General features: G+C 47.0%; 1 protein-coding gene across 1 annotated transcript in view; it reads right to left on the bottom strand.

The window, feature by feature from the left end:
• LOC135921651 (uncharacterized) overlaps positions 1 to 25023 on the bottom strand; it is an 88121-nt gene that overhangs the window by 8004 nt on the left and 55094 nt on the right. The window contains exons 6-12 of the mRNA XM_065455925.2: positions 22802 to 22873; positions 18278 to 18331; positions 14293 to 14364; positions 10403 to 10480; positions 7910 to 7981; positions 4311 to 4364; positions 3636 to 3707 (exon numbers count right to left, since the gene is read on the bottom strand). Coding sequence (XP_065311997.1) covers positions 3636 to 3707; positions 4311 to 4364; positions 7910 to 7981; positions 10403 to 10480; positions 14293 to 14364; positions 18278 to 18331; positions 22802 to 22873 — 474 coding nt within the window. The remainder of the gene's footprint in view (positions 1 to 3635; positions 3708 to 4310; positions 4365 to 7909; positions 7982 to 10402; positions 10481 to 14292; positions 14365 to 18277; positions 18332 to 22801; positions 22874 to 25023) is intronic.

Raw genomic sequence — 25023 nt, 5'->3', positions numbered from 1 at the left:
TTTGTCGTTACAGTTTTACTAAGAACGCTGCGTGAACCAGGTAAATAATGTTAGTCTAATAGGTGCTCTACGGTACTTGGCAAACACGAGTGCAAACACTTGCCATTCATGTGCGCATTTACCCATAATTTACCCATAAACTAAAGCGCGCAATGATCAGCAAGACTCTCCTACTTTGTATAAATGCCGAAACAAACCCAAGGTTTCGTGTTGCATGTTCCCAAAATGTGCTGTGAATATTTACATTCATATTACACAAAACTATCCCACATTGCTCCTTGCGAATGCATATATGAAAGCAATACACCAATTATTTTGAATAATCTGATAGCATTCAACAATTCGATAATCCGACAGCCTACTGATTTTTATAGGAATGCTTGCCAGGGCTGCTATCTACTCCGTAAACGGTTGCGAAATGTTACACGTCAGTGATAGTTGTACTGCCCACCTGTGTTTGAACTATGTCAGCATTACCGAAGACGTCCCTTTGCCGAGTAAAAAAGCTGCTGTCACTGGGCTCATGAAATAACAAAATAAGACAGTTCACCACATTGGTTGTAATAACTTAGCCCATGGTGTACATTGTTGTCGAGTATATGCCAAGTAAAAACATTAAGGATGTACGACTATTGGACACTTTCGAATAACGAATTGAATATTCACTATTTACAAATGCGAATATTTTTCGAATCTGTTCGAGCACTTGAAAGCCTAAATTGCGCCTATAAAAACGGAAAATTGAACCAAAAATACGGTAAATTTTAGCCCCTGCGGGCATAGTACAGACATAAACATGAGAACGTGCGTAGTGGAGCAGGGTAGGTCACTTATGGCGCCATACTTTACAGATTGCGATCATACGCACTCACTGAAAAGCTCTCTGCATGCGAAGAAACTACCTGTTTGCTTCTAAAGCTCCATTTGTGTTTTATTAACAACCGTTCATAACGTATCATATAATGACAGAAAGTTGCGAACTTTAACAATACTGGCATGTGAACATGCTCTTCTTTAGCGAGGTGTTGCCACTTTTTCGTATCGGGTCGCCTGTTTCTAGCCTATTTCGTGGGCTTATCCTGATGATATTGCAGTGTAGAATTGTGACCAAGTTTATGATGATGACGATTACGAACCAATTTATTCTGAATGTTACGCTGATGATTATTACGATGGCAATGATGCCGCTGATCATAACTGATGAAAAAAAGTCGGATGGCGATTCACCCTTTACATGGCGCCGATCAAAGGTTGTCGCTCCACCATGGCTCTCATAATAAATTAGGAGCACATTAGCTTTAAACATCTAACAGTGTTTCCTGAGCTTCATGGTTTCCTCGACCCCAGGCACCATGGATTTCTTAAAGGGCCTTAAACCACTACTTAGCTTCAGAAATCATTAAACATTTGGCAGCTATTCTGGATGAGCATGGCCAAATTTATATTATTTTTCTAGATTTCGAAAAAGCATTTGACCGGGTATCAAACACCAAACTCATGATAAAATTGAAACCTATACTTAAAAAATGACTCGCTTCTATCTTGGATTCAAGAATACCTTACTTCGAGACGGCAAACTGTAAACATAAACGGAACACATTCACGTTCAAGACCTGTACTATACGGAATCCCACAGGGATCAGTGCTTGGGCCCTTATTTTTCTTAATTTTCATCAATGACATTGCACAGGAAATGTCAGGTAAAATAAAATTGCTTGCTGACGATTGCGTTTTATACCGAGAAATCCGTAGTCCAGCTGACCAATCGCTGGTAAATGCCTCGCTGTCTACAGTGCAATCATGCTGCAGCAAATGGCAAGTGAAAATCAATGCGAAGAAAACTGCAGTGATGACCGTGACGTGCGAAAGACACCCTTTAAACAATCAGTAATCGGTCGATGGGCAAATTTTTGACCATGTGACAAGCTACATATATTTGGGCGTAGTTATCAGCTCGGACTTAAAGTGGAATGAGCACGTCGCATACATAGAAAAGAAAGCCATGCAGAAGCTTGGTTACTTGAGGCGTTGCGTCACCCCGCGAGATAAAGCTACTAGCTTATAAAACGTTCGTCCGCCCGATTCTTGAGTATGGGTCCGTCGTCTGGGATCCACATAGCGATATTAACATAGAGAAAGCTGGAAAAAACCAAGCGAGGCGATAAGACTTGCATTCAATTCCCTTTAGCCCATATGTATCACTAAGTGCTATGCTCGAAACAGCAGAATTAGTTACCGTACAAAAACGGGGATATAAAGAACGATTAATGTACATGTATCTGCTCTATCATGAAAAATTAGGCACCGACAATGACAAGTATACCGAGCTTCTCGCTCTTCGATCAACTCGGTCCATCCGCGCTAAGCAGCTTAAAGATTACTACTGCAAGACACAAGCGTTTAGAAATTGATATTTTCCCCGAACCATTAGGGAATGGAATGTAGTTCTTGCTGCGGTGGTTGCCTGTGACACCACTGAATAATTCTTAAAACTGCTCATAGAAATTGTAGAAATGAGCGGGGCACATCTCTGCCCTCCTTTCCTTTTTGCTGTCCTTATTTTTCTTTTATTTTCCGGCTGTCCTTCCACGAACCTGAACGCACGTGCTTTCTGATGCGTCTGCCACTGCTACAAATTTTTATACACACTACTACGTTATGTTTGTCTGATAGGATATATGTTCTGAAGTCGTTTGCCACGCTTTGTATACATATGTGCTATTTTTGTTTTTCTGTCTCTTCAGTGTTCGTCTACTTAGCGCTAAGAGTAGTTGGCACTTACTTTTTCTGGAATGGTTTTACATTGTTAGCTCTCAATGCTACGTTTTTGAAAATGACACGCTCTTCACATTTTCAAATTCAATGCTATTTTATTTTGCTCACGCTTCGCACCTTGTGCTCAATGTATCGTTCGTTATGTATATAACCACTCCTGCTTGAGGCCTCTAATCAGAGGCTGGCAGTAATCTTCAAATAAATGAATATATAAATAAATAAATAAATATTACGGTTAATACAGCAAATTTTCACCCACGCCTCACCTTGGAAGACAGCATCTTTCATGAACTTCAACTAGAGGCTGAAACGCCTTCAAGCATTTGTACGGTATTGCCACGTACATTCAACAAATGTAACTCACTTACAGCGGAACTTGTAGCTAGTGAGAGTAATGAGAATTTTCGCGATGCAGTATCTCGTATTGTGAAAACCTAAGAATTTGTACAAACTGGCGTTAACTGCTTTCTATGCTGCTTAAGTTAGGATGCGTCACGATGCCGCGCCTAATTTCCAGCAAGATAGGGTAACGTGCGCACTACCACAATTAATGCGTGCAGCGTAACATTATTTTTCCGAGTTGTTTCTTCCGTAGTCCACTCCCATTTCCATGCTGAAAGGCAAGAAGATAAATTAAGCGAATATACATAGCTCGCCCCTGTCACGATTATCTCAACAATGATGCTACGTAAGTGAGCGTGAACAAGTGTATTTCTACAACAAGGTGGCTCTTTAATATACCGGAAGAAATGATGAAATGATCAAGAGATGCGATTTCATACTGCGGAAACGAGGCCGGTTGCTAAAATATCCGCACTGGCGCCAAGTAGTGCACATAAAATGAGTTGCACACAGCTCACCTCTGTGTCAACCACGTCAGTATTATCCAGAATGTCGTCGTTCTCAACGGGAAGTGTGCCTTCACATGGTTCCTAGCATGCAGAAAAGATAATCCACCATTAATGGCAAGACTTATACCAGCAAAAACGAAGTTTGCGTAGCGTCACCAAGCATAAACAGCTATTACCTCATGAGACGTGCAACCACTGAACAGACACTGAATGATAGGCCCGGTTCGATCACAAAACGAAAACAAAAAAAGACAATCTAGCAGTCATTTTGGTATGTTGTAACAACCAATCTTGCCTGTGCTATAATATAGTGGTGCCAAGTAAATATGTATGGTTGCAGCATACGTTGATAACTGTTATACATATACATAAGCGACGTACTATGAACAAATCACCTCTGGCGCAATCCCTGATTATCTGCATAGCTCATATTGCCAAAACAATCAGTGGAAACAGTGCCCTGACTGGGTTACTAACATGCGAAAAAATTGACAATCACTTTAGGATATGCCAAACAGTGTGAAGGCGAAAGCCTGCTCGCTCAAGAGGCATCTACTAAATTACTTGACAGACTCATTCGAATACGTTGTGTAAAGAAAAAAAGAAGCCACTTTGAACGGCAATACTTATTCCAGCAAAAGCAATGTTTGTCTACTGTCGCCAAACATAAACACAGGTAATTACCTCATCAGATGTGGTACCCCTGAACGACAACTCCATGGGAAGACTGCGTTCATCCTGCGATGCAAAAGACGAACAATCATTTATCGTGTTTTATCGCAAAAACCAATCTTGTGTATGGTGTTCCGGGTGAAAAGAGACCGTACAGACGCGGGCGCCTGGTGTCTGGAAATTATATTTTGACAGGGCCCGCTCAATAAGGCGGGAGTGGGACCAAACGCCACTCGCCCTCGTTTTCATAACCGCCGATTCCTTTGCTCGTGCACCGTCAGCGAACTTGGCGTGTCGTCATCGTCTTTTGTGATCGGATCCCTGTGGCACATAGTAGTGCACTACAGGGCCCCCTTGTAGCGAGGGAGCCGTGAGCTAAACGAATGGCGAAGAGCAGATGGTGATATTGCGAAACGCACGCGGCCAGTAGGACTGGCCTGTCGCAGTGTCGCAGTGCAGTGTCGTGCGGATGACAGGATGAGCCAATGAATGGAGGGCATCAAAGGGCGAGGCGCGTAAGGACGAGGACGTCCAAATGACGTATCACAAAAGAGGTGCCCGCTGCAGTGAGGAAGCAAGATATCTTTAACAGCAGAGAAGTGCCGCTCGCGTGAGGCAGCTCGAGCTCTGCGTCGACACCCTGGGCGGTAGCCATGGTCGTGAAGTGGATGACCGGTCAGCGGTGGTCCGTTGCATGGATGGCGGTGAGAGGAAGTGCGTCGCCAACGGCGTTGGATTTTCAACTGACGTCACGAATGTCGCTGGTATGCTCGGAAATGTAGGCGAGCAGTCTGATTTCGCAAGGAGCGTAGGAGGTGCTGCGGGAAACCAGGGCGCGATAGTGGTTTATGGCCAATGAAAGTGAAATGTGAAAAGCCCTTCACATCAAAATATATGACAAGCAGCTCTCTGCTGAACGCGCTGTAGCGGCGCTCAGGGGCGCAAGCTTCTTGGAAAAGAAGGCGACGGGCTGCCATGCACCAGCAACGAATTGCTGCAAGACTGCGCCGACAACGGTGTCCGATGCGTCAACTATGACAAAGGTTGAGGCGTCGCATTTGGAGTTGACGAGCAGCGTCGCGCTGGCAACTGCTTCTTTGATGCCTCTAAACACACGGTCAGCGGTGTGGCTCCAGGCCATGGGAGAATTCGGTGTCTTGATGTCCGAAGGAAGGTCGTGGAGAGGCTGCGGTATATTGGCGCAGTGAGGAATGAAGCGTCGGTAATAGCTTGCGAGGTCAAGAAATTCGGGCATTTGCATGGTGGTAGACGCTGAAGAAACTCACGGATGGCTGTGACGCGGGTCGAGAGTGGACGAAAGCTCTGTGCGTTTATGCGGTGGGCAAGAAAATCCAACTCCCTAACACCGAGCTCGGTCTTCGGACGGTTAACAACAAGACCAAATTTGCTGAGTCTTGAACACTTGACGTAGATGGAGCTTGTGAGCTTCGGCGGTGGTGCTGTAGACAAGGATGTCAAGATAGGTAATGGCGCTCGTCAAGCCACGTAATACCTGGTAAATAAAACGCCTAAAAGGTGTGGGCCGCATTACGAAGACCAAAAGACATGTGCAGGTATTCGAACAGGCCGTAGGGTGTTCTATTGACCGTCTTCAGAGCATCTGAGCGCTCCACAGGAACATGGTTGTAGCGTTTGACCAGGTCGACCTAGCTAAAAATGGTGCAGCCGTACAATGCTGACGTAAAATGCGGAAAGTGAGGTATTGTACTAGTGCGGCACAGTGAGAGCACGGCTATCGCCGCAGGGGCGCCAGTCACCGCACATCTTAGGCACCATGTGGAGTGGCGAGGCCCAAAGACTGGAGGAGGGACGAATGAAGACAAGGTCAAGCATGTGCTCAAACTCCTCTTTGCGGACAGCTAGATGATCCGGCGCGAAGCGACGAGCCCGAGCAAACCTGGGAGAGCCAGTCATGGCGATATTATGTGTCACGCCGTGAGCGACCGAGGACTGAAAGGAGAGGGGTTGGAAGACGGTCCGGGAACATCGAAAGGACGACTGACCAAGGGTCGGGAACGGCATGTGCGCCTGGACAAGCCGGAGCGGTGGAGCGCGACAGGAAGCGCCTTGGACGGTTAAGTTTGTCTCGGAGTCCAAGGCGTGGCTGCGCCGCACGTCGACGACGAGCTTGCAGTGCCAAAGAAAGTCGCCTTGCGCATGGTCGATGCTTTGACCGCGGTGAGAATTGGCGAGTCGGAAGGATGGCGGCACTCAGCCAACGTAGGAGGAAGGACGCAGATCTCGGCGCCAGTGTCGGTGAGATAGCGGCCTTTGGTGACACGGTCGGTGACGTGGAAAAGACGATTGGATCTGGGGCCGGGAACAGCGGTTCCTGTCCGTGTCCGGCCCAACTGTTCTCCGCGTAGGAGGAGGGCTGACTGCACTAGTTCGAGCGAGAGCCGTAGCGACGGTGGTACCAGAAAAGCGTAATAGGAGTAGAAGAACGGTGTTCAGAGTGACCGGGGCTGGCGCGGCGAGGTCGTGATGAAGAACATGGTTTACGTGTTCGGATAGCAGCGACCTCCGCTGTCAATCGCTTTACTTGCCTTGTGTGCTCATCGTTAGCTTCGAGGAGATGCTCATAGCTGTCGGCAGCGGTTTCGCCATGGGACGGAAAGTCAGGAGGACGATGGGCTGTGGCAACGCAGGGGAAACCGACATCCATAATCTTGTCGGCCAACTGAGCCATACTCTTTCAGTGTCGAGGATGAAGACACGGTCAGGATCATGCGCACCTGTGTTGGAAGGCGCTGCAGAAAACGTTCCCGGAGAAGTGAGTTGTCGGTTGGAGGAGCCAGCTCTCCAGCCAGGGTGTGCATGTGACGGAATAAGTCGGTAGGTTTGCGGTCGCCGAGCTCGTCCAATGCAAGGAGTTGCTATAATCAATGCTGCTCCGTTTCTTTGGTGCGCTGGGTGAATGTTGCTTTAAGGTGGTCATAGCGGCAGTGGACGGGTGTGCAGCGTAGAACATCGCAAAAAATCGCAGCAGTATGAGGTGGAAGCGCTCCAACGACGTGATCAAACCTAGTCAACTACGAACTCAGGCGGTGGCGACGGAAAAAGGATTCGACGGTAATGAATCAAAGTTCCGAGTCCAACGACCAGAACTCTGGGAGCTTGAGCGTGGAGACCTTGGGATCGCTGGGTGGTAGCGCTGACGGCAGTACTTGATTGGGAGAATCCGAGGACATGACTTATTTGTTAGCCGGTTGACTGCGAAGACAGCAGGGCTCGAACTCCTTGCGGCGCAAGGTCCAGGGAAGTGGCTGAGTCACCAATTTGTAGGTGAAGAAAAACCGCACAGAAAAACCGCTTGTGCCTAGCGTCCACAAATTATATTTTAACAGAGCCCACTCATTCAGGTGGGAGCGGGACCAAGCGCCAATGGCCTTCGTTTTCGTAACCGCTGATTCCACTAATCGTGCAACGTCAGCGTGCTGGGCATGTCGTCATCATCTTTTGTGATCGGATCATAGTGGGACGTAGCAGTGCACTACAGTGTATTATACTGCTACAATGTAAAAAGTGCAGTTGCTACATTCGTTGATAAAAATTATATAACTGACATCAACACACCATAATCAGCTCACCTCTGTCTTAAGAATGTCAGCATCACCCACGATGACATCGCGATCAGGGAGAATAGTGTCCTTTCTTGGTTCCTAACACGCAAAAGAAACAATCCACCGGGAATGGCATTACTTACTAGTAAAAATGGAGTTTGCTTACTTTCGCCAAACATGGACACATCTAAGTATATTATGAAAATGGCTGCTATAAAACATGGGTTGAAAGGGAGGACTGCTTTGAAAAAATGCAGAAAATAATCCACCAGAAGGCTGTGTTATCTCACAGCAACAGCCATTTTTCCTATGCTGAAATATGATTTGACAAGTAAAAGCCAAGTAAAGACAGCACCAACAGATGTTCTCGTCAAGGACACTGTCGAATAAAGGTTGGATGAAGGCCGCGAAACAGCACATTGTTGTGATCTTACATTACAAAAAGAAGTGTGGTTTCCACGTTTGTTCAGAAATGTTATTCATAAGTGACGTATGCTAAAAACACCTCCCCTCTACCTTCATCATGTCAGCATTATCCACAATGCCACAGTACTTAGCAAGAAGAGTGCCTTCACTGGGATAATAAATTGCAAAGCAAGCACTCCCCCGGAAAAGGCGCGGTTTACCCATGGTGACAATACATTTGGTCAATGTCGCCAAACATAGAAACAGCTAATTATCTCATACCTAAACGATACCTAAGCGGGGGAACATTCTCGACACGTGGTGTTGTCTCGTGGTAGGAACCACTCTTGCCCATGCGTTACTACAACGCTGCCAAGTACATATCGAGTAACGGCAGCTCGCAGAAGTGTTTTAAAGGAGGCAAGTTGGTTTAGCACTCAACACATCGAACGGCTCAGACGACTCGACAATAGAAACGGACAGCCCCATATGTACACCCTCCCACAAGATACTGCAGCGCGCACGAGTATCTGGCGATCCCCTTCTAGCGTCGCACCCATGGTGTCGAGACCAACACCTGCGCGCATGCGCGTCCCTCTGAGACTGCAAGCGTGCATGTTTCCGCGCTTCCTCCTTGCGCCCCGGCGATATTTGAATGTAGCTGCGAGGTGCCCTCCTTGCGATTGGCGCTGTGGCACCTTCAACGAGCAAAGCTATGCGAAACGTGAGCTTGCGCGCACCGATGCGGCAGCTTTTTGTCTAGTCACGAGCGCGTACGCATAGGGCCTGGTGGCCAACGCAACAAGTTATTTTTTTTTCTTCGCTCCGCCTTCTTTACGCCGATCTTTATTGTTTCTTTCTCTTTCTTTCTAGGTGCGTGGCAGAAAACGCGCTATATAGAAGGAGACAGGCAAGACGGAAATGAACTCTTGATTTGCGTTGTATATAAAGGAAGTTTTGCTAGTCGAAGCCGCCACAGCGCCAATCGCTAGAAGGACACCTCGTGGCTGCACTCTGTTGTCGCCGGCGCGCAAGGAGGAAGCGCGGAAACAGCTTGCAGTATCGGAGGGATGCGCATGCACGCAGGCGTCGGTCTCGACAACAGGGGTCACCGCTAGCAGGGGAGAAGCGCCGTTTCGCCACGCGCTCGCGCGCTCCGCAATATTTTAACGCGATAGCGTTAAGGAGCTCGTGTAGCAGAAAAGCCGGTGTCGTCGGCGTCGGCGTCGGCATCCGCGGCGCTGGCCGTGAGCGATAAATCGCGGCAGGCACTTCAGGTACAGTCTGAAAACATCACTTAAGCGTATAAAAACACAACTAATGATGTTAAGTTAAGCTTCCGACGTCTAAAACGGCATTTTGAGGCATGAAATTCGGCGTAGCTGATATGGTACGCTGGCCGCTGCACGTTTAAGAGAACCAGCACAGGTGGCTCTTCCATCGTCCGTCTCCAATCAGCTTCCGCGCCTCGAGTCACAGAAAGACTAGTAGCGGACAATGAGTAACCCCTTCTTCCTTCTCTGGCTCAAACGATCCCTAGTCCTAACTGCACTTCATGAAGTTGGCGAGACGCTATACATTTGAGTTGAATGACACGCATGCGGAAATGTGGAGACCATGATAGCTTGCCCTTAGAAACAGGGCCGTGGAGTGGGCCACTACACAACTGTGTGTACAGGTAAAGTTCTTGTTCAACCTTATTTCCACTACAGGTGCAAAACTGGACTCTTTGTTGTTTAAAGACCGAACACAGTGAACCGAATATTGAGGCTCAATAATGTAATACAACGAAGTATATTACCTTTCTTTCGAATATCAGCGTGTAAAGAATATTGATGCTTATAGTGAACGGCGGTTACTACGAGGGTATTTTTTTAGGATACGACATTGTTATTTAGAGGTTTGACGAAGTACTAACCAGTGCATGGCCAGCACTACTGCCATGAATCAGCTGTTATGTGATGTCACACTCACAAGTCTGCTTCGTGTGGTGCGAATTGTCTTCAATTCCAGCCGCGTCACAGGCACTAGAAGTATACACGGTGTTACTAATCCTGCAAATGACTTTAATGCTTCCACACAACACTGAATAAGACCGACTTGTCTATGGCGCACCTTTTTCAAAATTATTTCATTGCTGCCAAAGATGCCACAGAATGAGGACTCTGGGGGAGGGCCACTTTCCCTTGCTGCCTAGAATGCAAGAGATCACAGAAAGATGCACAGTTAGAAATCATTGATTCTGGAACTGAATGTGCTTGTTACAAGCTGCATACTGACTGCATTAAGTCATTCAAGAAGGATGATCTACTCTAATTTTTTTCAATGTTTTGTCGTTACAGTTTTACTAAGAACGCTGAGTGAACCAGATAAATATTGTTAGTCTAATAGGTGTTCTATGCTACTTGGCAAACACGAGTGCAAACACTTGCCATTCATGTGCGCATTTACCCATAATTCTTTATATTTATTTAAGGATTTCGGTGCACACGATATAAACCAAAAAACCAAAGCCCGCAATCACCAGCAAGGCTCTCCTACTTAGTATAAATGCCGAAAGAAACACAAGGTTTCGTGTTGCATGTTCCCAAAATGTGCTGTGAATATTTACACTCGTATTACACAAAACTGTCCCACATTGCTCACACCCAATGCATATATGAAAGCAATACACCAATTAATTTGAATAATCTGATAGCATTCAACTATTCGATAATCCGACAGCCTACTGATTTTTATAGGAATGCTTGCCAGGGCTGCTATCTACTCCGTAAACGGTTGCGAAATGTTACACGTGAGTGATAGTTGTACTCCCCACCTGTGTTTGAACTATGTCAGCATTACCGAAGACGTCCCTTTGCCGAGTAAAAAAGCTGCTGTCACTGGGCTCATGAAATAACAAAATAAGACAGTTCACCACATTGGTTGTAATAACTTAGCCCATGGTGTACATTGTTGTCGAGTATATGCCAAGTAAAAACATTAGGGATGTCCGAATATTGGATACTTTCGAATAACGAATCGAATATTTACTATTTGCAAATGCGAATATTTTTCGAATCTGTTTGAATATTTTAAAGCCTAAACTGCGCCCATATAAACGGAAAATTGGACCAAAAACACGGTAAATTTTAACCCCCGCGGGCATAGTACAGAGATAAACATGAGAACGTCGAAGTGGAGCAAGGTAGGTCACTTATGGCGCCATACTTTACAGGATGCGAACATACGCCCTCACTGAAAAGCTCTCTGCATGAGAAGCAACTACCTGTTTGCTTCTAATGCTCCATTTATGTTTTATTAACAACCATTCATAACGTATCATATAAGGACAGAAAGTTGCTAACTTTAATAATACTGGCATGTGAACATGGTGTTCCTTAGCGAGGTGTTGCCACTTTTTCGTATTGGGTCGCCTGTTTCTAGCTTATTTCGTGGGCTGATCTTGAAGATACTGCAGTGTAGAAATGTGACAAGGTTAATGATGATGACGATTACGAACCAATTTATTCTGAATGTCACGCTGATGATTATTACAATGACATTGATGCCGCTGATCATAACTGATAAAAAAAGTCGGATGGCGTATAACCCTTTACATGGCGCCAATCAAAGGTTGTCGCTCCACCATGGCTCTCATAATAAATAGGAGCACATTATCTTTAAACATCTAACAGTGTTTCCTGAGCTTCATGGTTTCCTCGACCCCAGGCACCATGGATTTCGTAAAGGGCCTTAAACCACTACTTAGCTTTAGAAACCATTAAAGATTTCGCAGCTATTCTGGATGAGCATGGGCAACATTATATTATTTTTCTAGATTTCGAAAAAGCATTTGACCGGGTGTCACACACCAAACTCATGATAAAATTGAAACCTATACTTAAAAAATGAGTCACTTCTATCTTGGATTCAAGAATACCTTACTTCGAGACGGCAAACTGTAAACATATACGGAACACATTCACGTTCAAGACCTGTACTATCCGGAATCCCACAGGGATCAGTTCTTGGGCTCTTATTTTTCCTAATTTTCATCAATGACATTGCACAGGAACTGTCAGTTAAAATAAAATTGCTTGCTGACGATTGCGATGCATACCGAGAAATCCGTAGTCCAGCTGACCAATCGCTGTTAAATGCCTCGCTGTCTACAGTGCAATGATGGTGCAGCAAATGACAAGTGAAAATCAATGCGAAGAAAACTGCAGTGATGGCCGTGACGCGGAAAAGACACCCTTTAAACAATCAGTATTCGGTCGATGGACAAATTTTGGACCATGTCACAAGCTATAAATATTTGGGCGTAGTTATCAGCTCGGACATAAAGTGGAATGAGCACGTGGCATACATAGAAAAGAAAGCCATGCAGAAGCTTTGTTACTTGAGGCGTTGCTTCACCCCGTGAGATAAAGCTACTAGCTTATAAAACGTTCGTCCGCCCGATTCTTGATTATGGGTCCGTCGTCTGGGATCCCCATAGCGATATTCACATAAAGAAAGCTGGAAAAAATCAAGAGAGGCGATAAGATTTGTATTCAATTCCCTTTAGCCCGCATGCATCACTAAGTGCTATGCTCGAAACTGCAGAATTAGTTACCGTACAAAAACGGGGATATAAATAATGATTAATATATATGTATCTGCTCTATATTGAAATATTAGGCACCGATAAAGACACGTATACCGAGCCTCTCGCTCTTCGATCAACTCGGTCCATCTGCGCTAAGCAGCTTAAAGATTACTACTGCAAGACACAAGCATATAGAAATTGATATTTTTCCCGAACCATTAGGGAATGGAATGTAGTTCTTGCTGCGGTGGTTGCCTGTGACACGACTGAATCATTGTTAAAACTGCTTAAAGAAATTGTATAAATGAGCGGGGTACATTACTGCCCTCCTTTCCTTTTTGCTTTCCTTATTTTTCTTTTATTTTCGGCCTGTCCTTCCACATAACTGAACGCACGTGCTTTCTGATGCGTCTGCCACTGCTACATATTTTTATACACACTACTACGTTATGTTTGTCTGATAGGATATATGTTTTGAAGTCGTTTGCTTCAATTTGTATACATATGTGCTATTTTTGTTGTTCTGTCTCTTAAGTGTTCGTCAACTTAGCGCTAAGAGCAGTTTGAACTTTCTTCTTCTGGAATGGTTTTACATTGTTAGCTCTAAATGCTACGTTTTCTAAAATGACACGCTCTTCACATTTTCGAATTCAGTGCTATTTTATTTTGCTCACGCTTCGCACCTTGTGCTGAATGTATTGTTCGTTATGTATATAACTACTCCTGCTTGAGGCCCCTAATCAGGGGCTGGCAGTAATTTTCAAATAAATAAATGAATAAATAAATAATTATTTATTTATATTAGGGTTAATACAGCAAATTTTCACCCACGCCTCACCTAGGAAGACAGCGTCTTTCATGAACTTCAACTAGAGGCTGAAACGCCTTCAAGCATTTGTGCGGTATTGCCACGTACATTCAACAAATGTAACTCACTTACCGCGGAACTTGTAGCTAGTGAGAGTAATGAGAATTTTCGCGATGCAGTAACTCATATTGTGAAAACCTTAGAATTTGTACAAACTGGCGTTAACTGCTTTCTATGCTGCTTAAGTTATGATGCGTCACAATGCAGCACTTAACTTCCAGCAAGATTGGGTAACGTGCGCACTACCACAATTATAGCGAGCAGCGTAACATTATTTTTCCGAGTTGTTTCTTCCGTAGTCCACTCCCATTTCCATGCTGAAAGGCAGGAAGATAAATTAAGCGAATATGCATAGCTTGCCCCTGTCACGATTATCTCAACAATAATGCCACATAAGTGAGCGTGAACAAGTGTATTTCTACAACAAGGTGGCTCTTTAATATACCGGAAGAAATGACGAAATGATTAACAGATACGATTTCATACTGCGGAAACGAGTCCGGTTGCTAAAATATGCACACTGACGCCAAGTACTGCCCACAAAATGAGTTGCACACAGCTCACCTCTGTGTCAACCGCGTCACTATTATCCAGGATGTCGTCGTTCTCAACGGGAAGTGTGCCTTCGCATGGTTCCTATCATGCAGAAAGGAAAATCAACCATTAATTGCAAGACTTATACTAGCAAAAACGTAGTTTGCGTACTGTCACGAAGCATAAACAGCCTCTCCTCATGAGACGTGCAACCACTGAACAGACACTGAATGATAGGCCCGATCATAAAATCATAAGGTTCTATCATAAGGTTCGATCATAAAACGAAAACAAAAAAGACAATCTAGCGGTTATTTGGTATCTCGTAACAACCAATCTTGCCTATGCTATAATATAGTGGTGCCAAGTAAATATGTATGGTTGCAGCATACGTTGATAACTGGTATCCATATACATAAGCGACGTACTATGAACCAATCACCTCTTGCGCAATCCTTAATTATCTGCATAGCCCACATTGTCACAACAATCAGTGGAAACAGTGCCCTGACTGGATTCATCATCATCATCATCATCATCATCATCATCATCATCAGCCTGGTTACGCCCACTGCAGGGCAAAGGCCTCTCCCATATTTCTCCAACAACCCCGCTCATGTACTAATTGTGGCCATGCCGTCCCTGCAAACTTCTTAATCTCATCCGCCCACCTAACTTTCTGGCGCCCCCTGCTACGCTTCCCTTCCCTTGGAATCCAGTCCGTAACCCTTAATGACCATCGGTTATCTTCCCTCCTCATTACATGTCCTGCCCATGCCCATTTCTTTTTCTTGATTTCAGCTAAGATGTCATTAGCTCGCGTTTGTTCCCTCACCCAATCAGCTCTTTTCTTATCCCTTAACGTTACACCTATCATTCTTCTTTCCATAGCCCGTTGCGTCGTCCTCAATTTGAGTAGAACCCTTTTCGTAAGCCTCCAGGTTTCTGCCCCGTAGGTGAGTACTGGTAAGACACAGCTATTATACACTTTTCTCTTGAGGGATAATGGCAACCTGCTGTTCATGATCTGAGAATGCCGGCCAAACGCACCCCAGCCCATTCTTATTCTTCTGATTATTTCCATCTCATGATCCGGATCCGCAGTGACTACCTGCCCTAAGTATATGTATTCCCTTACGACTTCCAGTGCCTCGCTGCCTATTGTAAATTGCTGTTCTCTTCCAAGACTGTTAAACATTACTTTAGTTTTCTGTCGATTAATTTTTAGACCCACTCTTCTGCTTTGCCTCTCCAGGTCAGTGAGCATGCATTGCAGTTGGTCCCCTGAGTTACTAAGCAAGGCAGTATCATCAGCGAATCGCAAGTTACTAAGGTATTCTCCATTAACTTTTATCCCCATTTCTTCCCAATCCAGGTCTCTGAATACCCCCTGGAAACACGCTGTAAATAGCATTGAAGAGATCGTATCTCCCTGCCTGACGGCTTTCTTTATAGGGATTATGTTGCTTTCTTTACGGAGGACTACGGTGGCTGTGGAGCCGCTATAGATATCTTTCAGTATTTTTACATACGGCTCGTCGACACCCTGATTCCGTAATGCCTCCATGACTGCTGAGGTTTCGACAGAATCAAATTCTTTCTCGTAATCAATGAAAGCTATGTATAAGGGTTGGTTATATTCCGCACATTTCTCTATCACTTGATTGATAGTGTGAATATGATCTAGTGTCTATCACCTGATTGATTGTGTGAATATGATCTAGTGTTGAGTAGCCTTAACGGAATTCTGCCTGGTCCTTTGGTTGACAGAAGTCTAAGGTGTTCCTGATTCTATTTGCGATTACCTTAGTAAATAGTTTGTGAGCAACGGACAGTAAGCCGATCGGCCTATAATTTTTCAAGTCTTTGGCGTCCCCTTTCTTATGGATTAGGATTATGTTAGCGTTTTCCCAAGATTCCGGTACGCTCGACGTTATGAGGCATTGCGTATGCAGGGTGGCCAGTTTCTCTATAACAATTTGCCCACCATCCTTCAACAAATCTGCTGTTACCTGATCGTCCCCAGCTGCCTTCCCCCTTTGCATATCTCGCATGGCTTTCTTTACTTCTTCCGGCGTTACCTGTGGGTATTCTAATTCCTCTAGAATATTTTCTCGTCCACTGTCGTCGTGGGTGCCACTGGTACTGTATAAATCTTTATAGAATTCCTCAGCCACTTGAACTATCTCATCCATATTAGTAATGTTATTGCCGGCTTTGTCTCTTCACGCATACATCTGATTCTTGCCAATTCCTAGTTTCTTCTTCACTGTTTTTAGGCTTCCTCCGTTCCTGAGAGCATATTCAATTCTATCCATATTATACTTCCTTATGTCAGCTGTCTTACGCTTGTTGATTAACTTCGAAAGTTCTGCTAGTTCTATTCTAGCTGTAGGGTTAGAGGCTTTCATGCATTGGCGTTTCTTGATCAGATGTTTGTTCTCCTGCGATAGTTTACTGGTATCCTGCCTAACGGAGTTACCACCGACTTCCTTTGCGCACTCCTTAATGATGCCCACAAGATTGTTATTCATTGCTTCAACACTAAGGTCCTCTTCTTGAGTTAAAGCCGAATACCTGTTCTGTAGCTTGATCTGGAATTCCTCTATTTTCCCTCTTACCGCTAACTCATTGATCGGCTTCTTATGTACCAGTTTCTTCCGTTCCCTTCTCAGGTCTAGGCTAATTCGAGTTCTTACCATCCTGTAGTCACTGTAGCGCACCTTGCCGAGCACGTCCACATCTTGTACGATGCCAGGGTTAGCGCAGAGTATGAACTCTATTTCATTTCTAGTCTCGCCGTTCGGGCTCCGCCACGTCCACTTTCGGCTATCCCGCTTGCGGAAGAATGTATTCATTATCCTCATATTATTCTGTTCCGCAAACTGTACTAATAACTCTCCCCTGATATTCCTAGTGCCTATGCCATATTCCCCCACTGCCTTGTCCCCAGCCTGCTTCTTGCCTACCATGGCATTAAAGTCGCCCATTAGTATAGTGTATTTAGTTTTCACTCTACCCATAGCCGATTCCACGTCTTCATAGAAGCTTTCGACTTCCTGGTCATCATGACTGGATGTAGGGGCGTACACCTGTACAATCTTCATTTTGCATCTCTTATTAAGTTTCACAACAAGACCTGCCACCCTCTCGTTAATGCTGTAGAATTCCTGTATATTCCCAGCTATATTCTTATTAATCAGGAATCCGACGCCTAGTTCTCTTCTCTCCGCTAAGCCCCGGTAGCACAGGACGTGCCCGCTGTTTAGCACTGTATATGCTTCTTTTGGCCTCCTAACTTCACTGAGCCCTATTATATCCCATTTACTGCCCTCTAATTCCTCCAATAGCACTGCTAGACTCGCCTCACTAGATAACGTTCTAGCGTTAAACGTTGCCAGGTTCATATTCCAATGGCGGCCTGTCCGGAGCCAGTGATTCTTAGCACCCTCTGCTGCGTCGCAGGTCTGACCACCGCCGTGGTCAGTTGCTTCACAGCTGCTGCTGGGGACTGAGGGCCGGGGTTTGATTGTTGTGGTCATATAGGAGGTTGTGGCCAAGTACTGCACCAGGGTGGCCAATCCTGCTCTGGTGAGGGAGTGCGTTACCGGTTCTGGTCACCGGGATCAGGCCACACTCCAGGCCTGTTTATGCAATTTTATCACACGCGGTTTTTTTTTTAATTTTAATCCGGTGGAAAATTGCCGGCACCGGGATTCGAACCACGGACCTTTTGCACGCGAGACGGGTGTTCTACCTCTACGCCACCGCTGCACCGCCCAGTCAGGTAATTACCTGACTGGATTACTAATATGCGAAAAAATTAACAGTCAATTTAAGACATGAAAAAGAGTGTGAAGGCGAAAGCCTGCGCGCTCAAGAGGCATCTGCTAAATTACGTGACAGTCTCATTCGAATGCGTTGTTAAAAAAAAGAAGCCACCTTGAACGGCAATACTTATCCCAGCAAAAGCAATGTTTGCCTACGGTCGCCAATCATGAACACAGGTAATTACGTCATCGGATGTGGTACCCCTGAACGACAACTGCATGGGAGGACTGCGTTCATCCTGCGATGCAAAAGACGATCCATCAATTATCGTGTTTTATCGCAACAACCTATTTTGTGTATGGTGTTCCGGGTGAAAAGAAACCAGACAGACGCTGGTGCCTGGTGTCCGGCAATTATATTGTGACACCGGCCGCTCAATGAAGCGGAAGCGGTACCAAACGCCCCTGGCCCTCGTTTTCATAACCGCCGATTCCATTGCTCGTGCACCGTCAGCGTACTCGGCGTGTCGTCATCGTCTTTTGTGATCGGATCCCTGTGGCACATAGTAGTGCGCTACAGGGCCCCCCTTGTAGCGAGGAAGCCGTGAGCTGAACGAATGGCGAAGGGCAGATGGGGATGGTGCGAAACGCACGCGGCCAGTAGGACTGGCCTGGTCGGGAGTGAATGTTGTAGCAGAAGTGGCTGAAGCGTCAGAGTCCAAACAAGGAGGCTTAAGACGGCCGACCGTGACCGTGTCTTCCCCGCCGTTGATGAACAAAAGAAAGTTTTTAGGTGCACGCTTGAGTACTTTGAACGGACCAGGATAAGGGGGCCGTAAGGGAGCACACACATCATCGTGGCACACAAGGACGTGCGGGCAGTAAGGTCAGGGTTGACGTATCGACGGCGGGAAGAACGTCGTTGTCGGGGAGGAACGACAGTACGCATAGCGCTGCGTACACGGTAGGCATGGTCGGAACCGTGAGTGGGTACGGTGGGCGAGCTGCCGAAAAATTCGCCAGTGTCTCGAAGAGTTGTGCCAAACGTAAGATCGGCGGCGCTGGAGGCAGCGTCACTACGAAACGCGGGGCGCATGCCAAAGCATAACAGATGGAAGGCGGCCGATTAATGGTAAAAGAAAAGTCAAATCCATGAGTGAAGCCTTCAGTTGGCGGTGAAAACGTTCGATGATCCCATTGGATATCGGGTGATATTAGCTAGTCTAGATATAGGCACCGCATCCCCGTCGCTGCTGATAGCCAGCGGCGAGCAACGAGACGAGAGAGATTGTTGAACAATGTTGAGGCGAATTTACGGCCCCTCTTAGACCTAATGATGGAATAGTGGCTAATCCAGAGTGTGATGAGTGCTCGAGCTATCGACTTGGCGCTTGTGTCCAGAAGGGGCATCGCTTCAGGCCACCTGGTGAACCTGTCAATGCAGGTTAACAGGTAGCGATGTTTCCCGCAGGGAAGAAGGGGGCTAACAATATCGATGTGCAGATGGCTTCGGCGAGTGTGTAGCGATGTACTTTAGAACGTTTGCAATTGAAGCATGCGTGTGACCAGCGACGGACGTCTGCGATGATACTGAGCCACACATAACGAGAAGTGACGAGTCGCAGTGTCGTGCGGATGACAGGATGAGCCAATGAATGGAGGGCATCAAAGGGCGAGGCACGTAAGGACGAGGACGTCCGATTTACGTATCACAAACGAGGGGCACGCCGCAGTGAGGAAGCAAGATATCTTTAAACAGCAGAGAAGTGCCGCTCGTGTGAGGCAGCTGGAGCTCTGCGTCGACACTCTGGGCGGTAGCCGTGGTCGTGAAGTGGATGACCGGTCAGTCGTGGTCCGTTGCATGGATGGCGGTGAGAGGAAGTGCGTCGCCAACGGCGTTGGATTTTCAACTGACGTCACGAATGTCGCTGGTATATTCGGAAATGTAGGCGAGCAGTCTGATTTCGCAAGGAGCGTAGGAGGTGCTGCTGGAAACCAGGGCGCGTCAGTGGTTTATGGCCAGTGAAAGTGAAATGTGAAAAGCGCTTCACATCAAAATATATGACAAGCAGCTCTCGGCCGCACGTGCTGTAGCGGCGCTGAGGAAGCGCAAGCTTCTAAAGAAGGCGACGGGCTGCCATGCACCAGCAACGAACTGCTGCAAGACTACGCCGACAGCGGTGTCCGATGCGTCAAATATGACAGAGGTTGAGGCGTCGCATTTGGAGTTGACGAGCAGCGTCGCGCTGGCAACTGCTTCTTTGATGCCTCTAAACACACGGTCAGCGGTGTGGCTCCAGGCCATGGGAGAATTCGGTGTCTTGATGTCCGAAGGAAGGTCGTGGAGAGGCTGCGGTATATTGGCGCAGTGAGGAATGAAGCGTCGGTAATAGCTTGCGAGGCCAAGACATTCGGGCATTTGCGTGGTGGTGGACGCTGAAGAAACACACGGACGGCTGTGACGCGGGTTGAGAGTGTGCGAAAGCTATGTGCGTTGATGCGGTGTCCAAGAAAATCGAACTCCGTAACACCGAGCTCTGTCTCCGGACCGTTAACAACAAGACCAAACTAGCTGAGTCTTGAACACTAGACGTAGATGGAGCTTGTGAGCTTCGGCGGTGGTGCTGTAGACGAGGCTGTCAAGATATGCAATGGCGCACGTCAAGCCACGTAATACCTGGTAAACAAAACGCTTAAAAGGTGTGGGACGCATTACGAAGACAAAAAGGCATGTGCAGGTATTCGAACAGGCCGAAGGGTGTTATAGTGACCGTCTTCGGAGCATCTGAGCGCTCCACAGGAACATGGTTGTAGGGTTTTACCAGGTCGACCTTGCTAAAATAGTGCAGCCGTACAGTCCTGACGTGAAATGCTGAAAGTGAGGTATTGTACTAGTCCGGCACAGTGAGAGCACGGCAATCGCCGCAGGGGCGCCAGTCATCGGTTTTCTTAGGCACCATATGGAGTGGCGAGGCCGAAAGACTGGAGGAGCGCTGAATGAAGACAACGTCAAGCATGTGCTCAAACTCCTCTTTGCGGACAGCTAGATGATCCGGCGCGAAGCGACGAGCCCGAGCAAACATGGGAGAGCCAGTCATGGCGATATTATGTGTCACCCCGTGAGCGACCGAGGACTGAAAGGAGAGGGGTTGGAAGACGGTCCGGGAACATCGAAAGGACGACTGACCAAGGGTCGGGAACGGCATGTGCGCCTGGACAAGCCGGAGCGGTGGAGCGCGACAGGAAGCGCCTTGGACGGTTAAGTTTGTCTCGGAGTCCAAGGCGTGGCTGCGCCGCACGTCGACGACGAGCTTGCAGTGCCAAAGAAAGTCGCCTTGCGCATGGTCGATGCTTTGAGCGCGGTGAGAATTGGCGAGTCGGAAGGATGGCGGCACTCAGCCAACGTAGGAGGAAGGACGCAGATCTCGGCGCCAGTGTCGGTGAGATAGCGGCCTTTGGTGACACGGTCGGTGACGTGGAAAAGACGATTGGATCTGTGGGCGGGAACAGCGGTTGCTGTCCGTGTTCGGCCCAACTGTTCTCCGCGTAGGAGGAGGGCTGATGGCACTGGTTTGCGCGAGAGCCGTAGCGACGGTGCTACCAGAAAAGCGTAATGGGAAGAGGAAAACGGTGTTCAGAGTGACCGGGGCTGGGGCGGCGAGGTCGTGATGAACACCGTTGTCGTGTTCGGGTGGCAGTGACCTCAGCTGTCAATCGCTTTATTTGCTTGTGTGCTCCTCGTTAGCTTCGAGGAGATGCTCACAGCTGTCGGCAGCGGTTTCGCCATGGGACGGAGAGTCAGGAGGGCGATGGGCTGTGGCAACGGAGGGGAAACCGACATCCATAATCTTGTCGGCCAACTGAGCCACAAATTTCAATGTCGAGGATGAAGACACGGTCAGGATCATGCGCACCTGTGTTGGTACGCGCTGCAGAAAACGTTCCCGGAGAAGAGAGCTATCGGTTGGAGGAGCCAGCTCTCCAGCCAGGGTTTGCATGCGACGCAATATGTCGGTAGGTTGGCTGTCATCGAGCTCCTCCAATGCAAGAAGTTGCTGTAATCAATGCTGCTCAGTTTCTTTGGTGCGCTGGGTGAATTTCGCCTTAACGTGATCATAGGGGCAGTCGACGGGTGGGCAGCGTAGAACATCGCGTAAAATCGCAGCAGTATGAGGTGGAAGCGCTCCAACAACGTGATCGAACCTAGTCAACTAAGAACTGAGGCGGTGACGACGGAGAAAGAATTCGACGGTAATGAATCAAAGTTCCGAGTCCGACGACCAGAACTCTGGGAGCTTGGGTGTGGAGACCTTGGGATCGCTGGGCGGTAGCGCTGACGGCAGTACTTGATTGGGAGAATCCGAGGCCATGACTTATTTGATAGCAGGTTGACTGCGAAGACAACAGGGCTCAAACTCCTTGTGGTTGAAGGTCCAGCGAAGTGGCTGAGTCACCAATTTGTAGGTGAAGAAAAACCGCACAGAAAAACCGCTGGTGCCTGGCGTCCACAAACTAAATTTTAACAGAGCCCACTCATTCAGGTGGGAGTGGGACCAAGCGCCACTGGCCTTCGTTTTCGTAACCGCTGATTCCACTGATCGTGCAACGTCAGCGTGCTGGGCATGCCGTCATCATCTTTTGTGATCGGATCACAGTGTGACGTAGCAGTGCGCTACAGTGTATTATACCGCTACAATGTAAAAAGTGCGGTTGCTACATTCGTTCATAAAAATTATATAACTGACATTAACACACCATAATCAGCTCACCTCTGTCTTATGAATGTCAGCATCACCCACGATGACATCACGATCAGGGAGAATAGTGTCCTTGCTTGGTTCCTAACACGCAAAAGAAACAATCCACCGGGAATGGCATTACTTACTAGTAAAAATGGAGTTTGCTTACTTTCGCCAAACATGGACACATATAAGTATCTTATGAAAATGGCTGCTATAGAAGATGGGTTGAAAGGGAGTACTGCTTTGAAAAAATGCAAAAAATAATCCACCAGAAAGGGTGTTATCTCACAGAAACAACCATTTTTCCTATGCTGAAATATGATTTGACAAGTAAAAGACAAGTAAAGACAATACAAACAGATGTTGTCGTTAAGGACACTGTCGAATAAAGGTTGGATGAAGGTCACGAAACAGAACAGAGTTGTGATCTTACATTACAGAAAAAAATGTGGTTTCCACGTTTGTTCAGAAATGTTATACATAGGTGACGTATGCTAAAAACGCCTCCCCTCTACTTTCATCATGACAGCATTATCCACAATGCCCCAGTACTTAGCAAGAAGAGTGCCTTCACTGGGCTATTAAACTGCAAAAGAAGCAATCCCACGGAAAAAGCGCGGTTTGCCCATGGTGACAATACATTTTGTTCAATGTCGCCAAACATAGACACAGCTAATTATCTCATCACAGGTTCTGATACAGAACAACATACAGAAAGATACCTAAACGGGAGAACATGCTCGACACGTGGTGTTGTCTCGTGGTAGCAACCGCTCTTGCCCATGCGTTACGATAATGCTGCCAAGTACATATCGAGTAATGGAAGCTCGCAGAAGTGTTTTAAAGGAGGCAAGTTGGTTTAGCACTCGACACATCGAGCGGCTCAGACGATGCGACAATTGAAACGGACAGCCCCATATGTACACTCTCCCACAAGATACTGCGGGGCGCACGAGTATTGGCGGCGAGGAGTTACGGAGTCGCCATCTATCGGAAGCGCCTCGCTGGCGTAGTATGAGGGATCACGTGGTGCGCTCCTCATAGGTTTTGCTGTCGGCGCTCACTGAAAACGCCACGCGCGAACTCTCCCGGACCTTTGTGCAAGTACTTTTGAAACAAGAGAAGTTGTTTACTGTCTAAATAATGGTCTTGGGCAAACTGAAAGCACACAATCGTTTACTGACGCTATCTCTTTACCTAATACGTACAGTGAACGCCACTGCGTGCGGTCGCCGTGATGGAGTCTCCCGAACCGGCTTCTTGCGTGAAAGGTAGGAAAACGCTGAGAGCAAGCTATGTGAAATATGTTCTTATAGTGTTTGTATAACTAAATGGAGCCTAATAGAACGAAGCCTCAATGCAGCGATCGCACAGATTCGCAGCGACCGACTGCGCGTCCGCATGCTTGTCCGCGCACTGTTTCGCTTTCGCCGCGCGCGCGTTTTCGCACCGTGCCATGAGCTTTAGGCCGCAGAATGTGAGCATTTGACAGTATACAAGCAACCATTGCTGCGTGGGCGCTATCGGAGCTGTTCAAAAATAATTTCATTGTAGAGACTTCGACGCCTACAGGGACTGTGATGTGCCATCGCGACGATTCAATATTTTTTTCTTCAAAATTCTTTGAACTTTCTATATTATTTCTCAAATTGCGTCACACTGTATGTTTATCGGTGTTCTCAGCGTGCAATTTCCCGCTGCTCCTTTATTGTAATCCAGTGCATTAATTCCTAACATAAACATGACCATATGCCATGCTTTTTTTAAATGTGCTTCTTACCGCTCCCTTTCCAATCCACTGAACTTGCCAGTATCTATAGCACCGACAAGTTCATAGACCAAACCATCATGACATTCAGCGGACTGGGGCGAGCGTCTCAGCGCGCGTTTTCAGAATATCGCAGACCGGGGGCCGTAGCAGAAATCTTCCTCGCGTCTGTGCTTGCTGCATACCCGAGTTGTAGCCGATGACTGTTTGCCGGTTTTATGTTTCGCGAGCCAAGCTTCACGCAGCTTCTTGTCCTGCGGCTACGTGTGAATAAGGCTGACACCGGCCTCCGTTACGTGCGTCCGGCCCAGCGGCACCGAGCAGTAGCCTACCATGTTCCGCGCCTTGAAAGGCAGCCACTACCTATTGTAGTGCTTTCAATTGTTGTAAAGGAGACACTCGAAGGGGGAAAATTTCGCCACTAAATAGGACCGCAGCGTACGCGGGAATTTAAACTCGTTTTCAGCTCGCTTCGGAGCTC

This window comes from Dermacentor albipictus, unplaced genomic scaffold, assembly GCF_038994185.2.
Source record: "Dermacentor albipictus isolate Rhodes 1998 colony unplaced genomic scaffold, USDA_Dalb.pri_finalv2 scaffold_15, whole genome shotgun sequence".
Lineage (NCBI taxonomy): Eukaryota > Metazoa > Arthropoda > Arachnida > Ixodida > Ixodidae > Dermacentor > Dermacentor albipictus.
This window is presented reverse-complemented; position numbering and strand designations above follow the sequence as displayed.